Source organism: Polypterus senegalus, chromosome 6 (assembly GCF_016835505.1).
Source record: "Polypterus senegalus isolate Bchr_013 chromosome 6, ASM1683550v1, whole genome shotgun sequence".
NCBI lineage: Eukaryota > Metazoa > Chordata > Cladistia > Polypteriformes > Polypteridae > Polypterus > Polypterus senegalus.
In genome coordinates this window covers 115,109,778-115,120,266 of record NC_053159.1, presented here as the reverse complement: position 1 = coordinate 115,120,266, position 10,489 = coordinate 115,109,778, and the positions used below count along the sequence as shown (strand labels likewise).

General features: G+C 40.2%; 1 protein-coding gene across 3 annotated transcripts in view; it reads right to left on the bottom strand.

The window, feature by feature from the left end:
• Positions 1-2,321: 2,321 nt before the first annotated feature.
• LOC120531427 (flotillin-2a) overlaps positions 2,322-10,489 on the bottom strand; it is a 92,154-nt gene continuing 83,986 nt past the window's right edge. For all 3 annotated transcript variants that reach the window (XM_039756841.1, XM_039756840.1, XM_039756842.1), the window contains one exon: positions 2,322-6,588. In XM_039756841.1, coding sequence (XP_039612775.1) covers positions 6,550-6,588 — 39 coding nt within the window. In that variant the 3' untranslated portion in view covers positions 2,322-6,549. The remainder of the gene's footprint in view (positions 6,589-10,489) is intronic.

The window sequence follows — 10,489 nt, the reverse complement described above, 5'->3', positions numbered from 1 at the left end:
TGCACCGATGTTGTCAGGCATGTATACAAGAACACAGGGGCCATACAAAGTGCTGCGTACAATTTTGAGTTGCTGCAATTACATTTTGGCAAAATGGACTAGCCTGCCACATAATTTTTTCACTCTGATTTTTGGTGTGTCTTTGAATTCAGGGCTCTGTAGGTTGATCATTTTCATTTCCATCAAACGATGTGGCATCCTTTAGTTCCTAACACATTACCCAGTCTATATCAGTATAGATATCCAGGAGGATTTCTTTTTCCCATTGAGATCTGATGGGTTTTCAAAGTGTTCCTTTAATTTTTTTGAGCAGTTTATATATATATATATATATACAGTATATATATATATATATATATATATATATATATATATATATATATAGATAGATAGATAGATAGATAGATAGATAGATAGATAGATAGATAGATAGATAGATAGATAGATAGATAGATAGATAGATAGATAGATAGATAGATAGATAGATAGATAGATAGATAGATAGATAGATAGATAGATAGATAGATAGATAGATAGATTTCTACATAAAGTAAGCTGCTTTTATTTATTTCATTTTTTAATGTTTATGGACATCATGTCGCTTGCCTACTTTGATTTCACGGAGCTACTGTGAGCCAGAGGCACAAGCCAGACTGTGGGCATGGAACAAGACAGCCTCCCATATTCTGCTACAGTAAGGGATGGTACTGAGGTGTACGGTGATGACTAAACACAGCATTACTACAACTGTATGGAACAAATCAAGAACATCACCATTAAGAAATTAAATAAACACAGTTTTACAAAAACTCTCAGATGATTCCAATTCTACACTCAAGGGGTCTATTGATAAAGGAGATGAGACAGAGCATAGGAGTCAAGCGGAGAACTTTGTTTCTTGGTGCAGAAGGAATTGTCTGTAACTTAACATCAGCAAAACCAAGGAGCTGGTCATTGACTTTCACTGCACCAAACAGCCTCTGTGTGCGGTCAGGGAGCAGAAATAGAGGGGGTCCATTCCTACAAGTACCTGGGGGTCCATATTAATGACAGGTTGGACTGGCCTCATAAAACAGAAGACCTGTATAAGAAAGGGCAGAGCAGGCTTTTCTGTGCTCCTTTAATGTGGGAAGCGAGATCCTTGACATCTTCTGTAACCTTGTGGTGGCCAGTGTGGTGTGCTGGGCTGTTAACATCTCTTCAAGAGAGGCCCACTGAATCAACAAGCTGATTAAAACAGCAAGCTCATCTATAGGACCCCCTGAAGGGCGTAGCGAAGGCAAGAATGAAAACAAAACTTTGAGCCAATTCGACAGAAGTGTGTCAAGAAACGCTGCTGAGGCTCTTTAATAGCAGCAGTACGTCTGCATAATGGGACTTGGATGGCCAAGTCAGAGGTTCTCTTTCTTTTAAGTCATTCTGATGTGCGTGTTTCTATATACTTATTTAGGGCGGCATGGTGGCGCAGTGGTAGCATTGCTGCCTCACAGTTAGGAGAGCTGGGTTCGCTTCCTGGGTCCTCCCTGTGTGGAGTTGGCATGTTCTCCCTGTGTTGGTGTGGGTCTCCTCTCACAGTCCAAAGACATGCAGGTTAGGTGCACTGGCGATTCTAAATTGTCCCTTGTGTGTGTGTGCGTGTGTGTGTGCACACCCTGCCCGGGGTTTGTTTCCTGCCTTGCTCCCTGGGATTGGCTCTGGCAGACCCTGTAGTTAGGATATAGCAGGTTGGATAATGGATGGATGGATGTATTTATTTAAAGAGCTTCTGTAAAAATCCAAATTTTTGCCTGGGGACAAATAAAGTTCTATCTATCTAGCTTTGGTAATACAGCTGTCAGGTGCAGCTACTGAACAAGTACAACATAAACAGATAAATTACACAAGTTGGCACTGCACCTCTCAAAGTCAAATTGAGACAGGGGACTTTTCAAACGTTTCTCTTTTAAGCTTTCAAAGGGAGATTTAAAAATTTCAGAAATGTGAACAAGGTGCAATGAATACTGGAGTGTCCTGACCGATTTCCTTGACCAGTGCGTGCAGACAGACAGACAGACAGACAGGGCCTTTTGCACCAGATGGGAATGCACCCAAGATGACAGACCAGTCATTTCCCCTTCGCAGACACTCACCGTACGTACCTGCCTGGCACTCGGCGCTCCTCTCGCCCTCCACACCACCAAGGTGACGCTGATCCAAGCCACCGCTCAGGCTGACAGAGGAGGATTGATGTCTGCTGTTCTCAAACGGCTCCCTCAGAAGCAGCTCTTTTCAATTCTTTATTTCCTGACAAGTAGGCATGAACTGATCTGCACACGCTGGCATTGGTGAGAGAACATTTATTAGATACACATGAATGAGGCTTCAACATGACTGCATACAACAAGAAGTGAATGATTTACAACGGATACATGCAGAACTGACATGCAGGCTGTTGAGGATCAACAATCCAACAAGTAGCACAGGATTCAGGATGTACAATGGAAAAAAAAAGAAAACGGCCCAGTGCTTAAAAGTCATTTAGAAAAATAAAAAAAGACAAAGAAAGAAAAGAAGATTCATTTGACTGTTGAACACTTAATTCCCTGCGCTGCTCGCACTCTTGCCATTTTGCAACTTTGACGTGAAATCTCCTCCTGTGTTTTGGATCAACACCACAGCTTGGGGTCTTTTGGCACTAACAGCTTGCACAAAATTACAGAAGCACATTTTTTCTTATATTTAAGGAGCTCATTTAACTTAAAACCTTTGTAAAATTAAAAAGCGTTTCAACAATTAAAAAAGAAACTTCAGATCAACTAAAAAGTACGTATCTCATGTCCTAATAAGATTCAGTTATTTACTGTATGACAGTTTAAAAAGAAAGAAAGAAATAAAGAAAGCAAGCAAGCAATCCGAATTCCCGTCAGTCCTTTTGAAAGGGACAACTGCTACACAGAATCGGGATGAACAGGAGATTCGGCCAATGGCCTTTTTTATTTCTTTTTTTTTTAATGTACAAGGCGCTTTAGAATATGGAGTGTCAAGTGATGATTTAGATCTTTACCTCAAAATTATAAAAAAAACTACAAGTATTAGTAAAACTACTTTTGTCTATGAATGTAACCTTCACATGCAACACTTTTGATTCTTAGTGGAGGACACCGCACTGAAAGGGTTCAAACTGTCCTAGAAGTGACATCAAATGAGAAGGTGGGCGGAAAAACAAAAGGAAAGTTCAGAGTTGGGAGGCCATTCAGAGGACTAGAAAAAGAAAAAAAAAATTACAAACTGCTGCCAAGTCTCGTCCAAGGAAACCAGCGGCAGCATACATTCGCCGAGCTCGGCACACTCCTCGTGCACTGCGAGCTACGATGTGGATGATGCGCGACGGGTACTACACCGTGACCCACGACACTGCACTACTAAATGAAACTACGGCTGTATTCTCCCATTAACTGGTCAAGTCTTCTAGTAATTCAAAGAGGATGGCTACAGACATCTAAAAGGTACACATCGAATTGTAACAGAGACGTAGTTCTGAGTCCTGAGAAGCTTGATATCAAAACAGATCCAAAGGCTGATCAATATGCATTATAAAAAGGACACTGATAAAGCCAGCCCTGACACTGGTTAACATTAAGTCCAAAACAGTTTACTTGGTAAATATTGAAACAAATCAAAGTGTGATTCACAACTGTCCCATATGAACTGTTTAAAAAAAAAAAAAAAAGGGTAACATTTCTGATTGCCAGCACATATAGTGGGAGTGAGGTGCTGCTGGTCAAATACCACTTCAATGGAGAAGAAGAACCAGCAGCAGAAGCTCTCGTAAACAGGACTTCTCCTACCTGTCAGGCGTTTTCCAGTCGCTGCTAGTGGGCAGCTGGAGCAGCACATCACTACAGCGGCTCGCCGGTCTGCTTTCCAAATCTGTTGAGTTTGCACAGGCTTTGCATAATAATTTGAAGAGTTTAAAGTGCTGATAGCATCAACTGACCTAACCCGCAAATCACAGCAATAGAGGCACATGTTTCAGATTTTGTCACAGCATGGTTCTGTTTCAGGATGTGCCACCAACAACAGTAGATAAAGGAAAATTGAAAAAACAATATAGAAATGCAGTATAGAACAGGCTGCCTCACAGCATCGAAACAATCACAGCAATACAAAAATAAAATAAGACACATGCAGGACTATAATAATACATATGTGGAGTTCAACAATGTGAATAATAGTTCTATTTTACATTCTGTTAAAAAAAAATACAGTTTTTATAAAGGATAAACAAGATAACTCTGATAGATTAAAAATAATGACTGCTAGGATTCAGCGTCCAGTAAAAGCGTTCAGAGGTGCGTCTGTGCAGCCCGCTGACTCCCCGAGGTATCCTTCAGTAAATTTACTAGCACGCGGTGCAGTCTTGTCAGACTAAGATCGGGGTCCCACAGGGGTAAGCGGTGGTCCAGCCTGCGACAGACTCACCCGGAGCGCTCGCTGATCCGCGTTTGTGTTGCCCTTCAAATGCTTCATGAAATTGTTCTGGGCTAAAGCAAAAGCCGTAATCAGAAATCATTCATAATAAACGTCAGACTATTCACAGCCTTTGAACAAATCCAGCATACAAGTGTAAAAAGATTGAAGTGTGACATGAAAAATCAATTTAAAGCAAATTGTTTCACAGCTCAATATATATTTCTATAGTGACACTACACGGATTGCTGACGATACACGCTCCACAAGTATAAATGCCTCCTATTTAAATTTTTAAAAGCATGAGTAAAAAGTTCATTTCCAGAGGGTTAAAGCTTACTTCTACAGTATACGCAAAATAAAAAAAAATGTTAGCTATATTAGAGCTACAACAATAAATCAGTTCACATTAAAGGCCATCGATTCTCCCCAGATATAATTCCTCATACAACCACACTTTGAAAATGTGTAGGCAGCAGCTCCCCACATCAGTAATAATACAAAAACAATTTTCAGATCTGTAATGCATTTGCTTAATAGTATGCTGTGAGCAGGAAAACAAATAAAATCAACTGCAATTCGACGGCTGACATGAATGGAGGGAGCTGCTCCACGGCCGGGCGAGCTGTGGGAGGAGTTTGGATTTACCAGGCACACTGCAGCCCCGCCTCTCAACGCCTTCCGCACGCAAAACACAAACCCGAGCAGCGCCAGGCCTCATTTTGGTAGCTTTGCAGCACCGACTGGATGTCTAATGATACAGAAACATCCACACATGAAAATTGATTTCCTTTGGCCTTGTGACTAGTTAAAAGAAAGTAATTTTACCAAAGAACAAACTAAATTAACATTTTAAGCAAAAAAAAAAAAATTAAAGCGCACACACACAAATACAATCGTGGCCTTTAACAGCGTATCTAAACAAAGGCCTGTAACGAGATCCTTACATTTTCTTTTTCTAAAAGTCCGCTACTGTATACCTGATTCAAAGTTCCTGGCAGGTTAAGAGTCAGCATGCCCTTGGGGCCCACTTTTTAAAGTCCTTATAGTGTTGTTTTACGATTGTACTCATTTTGAAATACACAAAAGAATGACGGATGAAACAGAGCATAAATGCAGGTTTGCTTCTAACCCTGCAGTGAGTGTGAAGCGGCAAGTGAAAGCAGGCAGTGATGCCTTTACACTCCACCAGGTGGCACATGGCGCAGAAGGCACTGCTTGACTTCTCTCTGGACAAACCAACCCACCCAAAAAAGTTCCTATTGAACTTCTAATGCCCAAATGACACAAGTATTGGATTATAAAGGAAGAACAAACCAAGGATCTTAGTATACAGCCGAACTCTTCCATAACTGTAGGTAATTTCATAATAAACATCACTGTGTCCAGTATAGTGCTTACCTACATTTATTTAGGTCACTATACAGCCATTGCAAACATTGTGGCTATGGCTATATTTTTTATAATCACTCAGCAGAAAGATAAGTAAATATTTCTGTTTATTTCAGCCGCTGAGATTTTGTTCCCCTTACTCTGTTTTCATTGAAGATATGTAAAGCTATTCTATCCTGACATTTTTGTATAAACCACGTGCGGTGAAAGTCAAACTGACACATGGGCCAGTCTTCTCCAAGATGTTTTCAAGACGATCAAAGCCTAGATTCTCAGCTCATATCAGACTGTCCACTTCCTGAATTAAACCACTTTACAACAATCCACAGAGCATAAGCCCGCCGCCAGTCTCCCACTTGGTAACAGGTCTTCTGTTGGCAGACTGACAAGACGAGAAAACACAAATAAGCAGAGTGTCTAAGGTGTACATCAGGACATACTGCCCTTCTGGATGTCAGTCACAAGATGCACCCTACACATTTAAACCAAGAGTAAAATTAATTATTTTAAAAAAATTCTGAGACAGAGGTGCTGCATGCATATGTTCTGGTCCTAGAAGGTAAGGCACCAGAGGTTTTAAAGTAAATATCCACTTGTCTGTAGAATAAAAAACAAAATAAAACAAAAGTCCTTTTCAAGTTTTTGAAGGCAGTCGATGTTACAGTGCATAATAAAAGTGGTACTTCAGGAGACTCGGACGTTTTCATTTCATGCCTGTGGATTGGTCACTTTCTGGAGCAAAGGAATCTGTACAAAACAAAACAAAAAAAAAACGTCAAATGCAAACAAACCCAACTATTTATACAAGTGACATCCGCTTTTGCGTGTTCTGAATTGTAAAAGCCATTACTTGACATCAGCTGCTACTTTAGAAGTGTTACAATGCAAAAATGTAAGAACTATACCAATAACCTGATTAAATTCCGACATTAAATAATACAGCAGTAACCTCAAGCATTATCTTTATTTAACACTAGAATCCCTGAAGCCTACAAAAAAAGTTGCAATGCCGGGCCAGCTTAAATTCCTTCACATCTCTTCATCAGCGTCTTTGTTTTGTAAATGTGTCAATCTGCACAAGCAGCGAACAGCCGGCCATGCCATCACCCACGCCAACGCAGCTGAAGTTCTCCCAACTCAAGTCTGTTTATTTCGGTGTGAAGTGTCTGGAGTTGTATAGTGTAAATAATATCTCATTATTTGGAATACATACAGTTGTGCTTGGAAGTTTGTGAACACTTTAGAATTTTCTATATTTCTGAATAAATATGACCTAAAACATCATCAGATTTTCACTCAAGTCCTAAAAGTAGATAAAGAGAAACCAGTTAAACAAATGATACAAAAATATTATACTTGGTCATTTATTTATTAAGGAAGATTATCGAATATTACATATTTGTGAGTGGCAAAAGTATGTGAACCTTTGCTTTCAGTATCTGGTGTGACCCCCCTTTGCAGCAATAACTGCAACTAAACGTTTCCAGTAACCTTTGAACATTCCTGTACACCGGGCAGGAGAAATTTTAGCCCATTCCTCCGTACAGAACAGCTTCAACTCTGGGATGTTGGTGGGTTTCCTTGCATGAACTGCTCGCTTCAGGTCCTTCCACAACATTTCGTTTGGATTAAGGTCAGGACTTGGCCATTCCAGAACATTAACTTTATTCTTCTTTAACCATTCTTTGGTAGAACGACTTGTGTGCTTAGGGTCGTCGTCTTGCTGCATGACCCACCTTCTCTTGAGATTCAATTCATGGACAGATGTCCTGACATTTTCCTTTAGAATTCTCTGATATATTTCAGAATTCATTGTTCCATCAATGAAGGCAAGCTGTCCTGGGCCCAGAAGCAGTAAAACATACCCAAACCATGATACTACCACCACCATGTTTCACAGATGGGATAAGGTTCTTATTCTGGAATGCAATGTTTTCCTTTCTCCAAACATAACGCTTTTCATTTAAGCCAAAAAGTTCTATTTTGGTCTCATCCGTCCACAAAACATTCTTCCAATAGCCTTCTGGTTTGTCCACGTGATCTTTAGCAAACTGCAAATGAGCAGCAATGTTTTTTTTGGAGGGCAGTGGCTTTCTCCTTGCAACCCTGCCATGCACACCATTGTTGTTCAGTGTTCTCCTGATGGTGGACTCATGAACATGAACATTCGCCAATTTGAGAGAGGCCTTCAGTTGCTTAGAAGTTACCCAGGGGTCCTTTGTGACCTCGCCGACTATTATACGCCCTGCTCTTGGAGTGATCTTTGTTGGTCGACCACTCCTGGGGAGGTTAACAATGGTCTTGAATTTCCTCCATTTGTACACAATCTGTCTGACTGTGGATTGATTGGTGGAGTCCAAACTCTTTAGATATGGTTTTGTAACCTTTTCCAGCCTGATGAGCATCAACAACTCTTTCCTGAGGTCCTCAGAAATCTCCTTTGTTCGTGCCATGATACACTTCCACAAACATGTGTTGTGAAGAGCAGACTTTTTAAATAACACAGGGTGCCCACTCACACCTGACTGTCATCCCATTGATTGAAAACACCTGACTCTAATTTCACCTTCAAACTAACTGCTAATCCTAGAGGTTCACATACTTTTGCCACTCACAAATATGTAATATTCAATCATTTTCCTTAATAAACAAATGACCAAGTATAATATTTTTGTCTCATTTGTTTAACTGGTTTCTTTTTATCTACTGTTAGGACTTGAGTGAAAATCTGATGATGTTTTAGGTCATATTTATGCAGAAATATAGAAAATTCTAAAGGGTTCACAAACTTTCAAGCACAACTGTACATGTGTTCCGTTGTCTACAACGATCTGTGTAAATGTAGGGTGACAGGAAATGCGAGGCAAAAAATGTTGGAACACATAACTAAAACACAGTAAATAATTGACGAAATGCTGAAGTTTATAATGTGTGAAGACTGAAGTCCAAATATCAAATAAATGCCTTCGCAAAAAGTGCAACAAAACAAGTAAGTTTTTACACATATATTTTTGAATAAAAGCAAAGGCCCAACTGTCAATCGACAGAGAGCCGACACAACTGCTTGGGTGGTGCAGAGGTAAGAAATGCGGCTTCATAATCGAAAGGTCAGTAGTTTGAACCTGGGTTTTTCCCATTTTGAGTAGTGAGCTACTATTAATATTATATAATAAAGACAAATTTGATTTGAGTCTGTAACCCCCGGTGTACATTTTTGCAAACTGTAAAAGATAATCGCTGAAGGGAAATAAGCAAACACACGAACGCTAGTGAATCATGCCTTCTTAGTATCTTGTTGCCACTTGAATTTTTTGAAATTCAGTTATATTCTTGACTAAAATCACACTTGTTTTGTTATACCTCCGCGAAAGTGTCTCTCTTATATTCCAGTAACCACCTGAATGACATCAAATCTGCCTCTGCCTCTCTCGCACATGCACACATACATCCATGCATGAAAACACCATTATTTGAAAACTATGTCATTTGAAAATTAGTTGTCATTTGAACATTTTTTTTTTGCCAAGTCTCCACGTTATGGTGCATGGTACTGAGAATGCAGGCAGAACTCTTTTTGGGCGCATACACCGTCAGCATGGCACTGCTAGATCTTAACACTAACATGGAGAATTGCTCGTGTACTAAAGTGATTTTAGCTGTAGGTAGAAGTTCCCATCCCATTTTACTTTATGGTGCCAAGCAGAGTTTTGTTGCGAAAGTGATGGGAATAAGTTGTCTGTTGTTACGATTCTGCCTTTCTCCAGAAACGTCTCTATAAGCTTTATGACTACAGTCTCGGAAAGTCTCTCCCCTGTGGGATGACTGGGATTTTTTCCTAAATAACGAGTGGCATTGCACATGTTCTTTGTCTCCAAATCTCATGCAATCCAAAATGTTATGCCAAATTTGTCAGGCTTAGCTGAGATACATTACAAGAAAGGACAAAGGACATTGGTTGGAAACAGTTACTCATCAACAGTAATGCCTAGAAGTTGCCCTGGGTGGTAACTCAAAACACAGTTCTCAACAAAAAGTTGCCAGATGTCTGCGATCACAGCACTCCTGTCATTTTTCACACATTCTGCACGGGTATCGTTGTTGTCAAAGCACAAATGCTGTATGATAATCTGATAGCAGTCATGGGGCATCATATCTTTGATTGCCAGTACAACAAATAGTTCTGAGAAGGCATCAACTGTGGTCACTGCAGCTCTTGTGAAAAGAATGAAGATAAATGCCATCAATTCAGAGAGGGAGAGGCAAGCTCGTTGTCCTAAATGAACGTCACTGAGAGAATAAAACTGAATATTAAAAAAACCAAACGCTAACTTTTACAGGTAGCAAAACTTTACACTGGGTTTTACAGCGTCAAATCAAATGTATGTTTATATTATGCAACAGTAATAATATTAATAGCAGCTCACTACTCAAGACAGGGAGAACCAGGGCTTAAACCCACAAGCTCCTGATTACAAGGCATCAGTTCTTACCTCTGCACCAGCCAAGCAGACATGTTGGGCGTCTGTCTAATTGTTATCTTCTATGCGGTGGTGTGCTGGGGAGGCAGCGTAAAGAAGAAGGATGCCTCACACCTGGACAAACTGGTGAGGAAGGCAGGCTCTATTGTAGGCACGGAGCTGGACAGTTT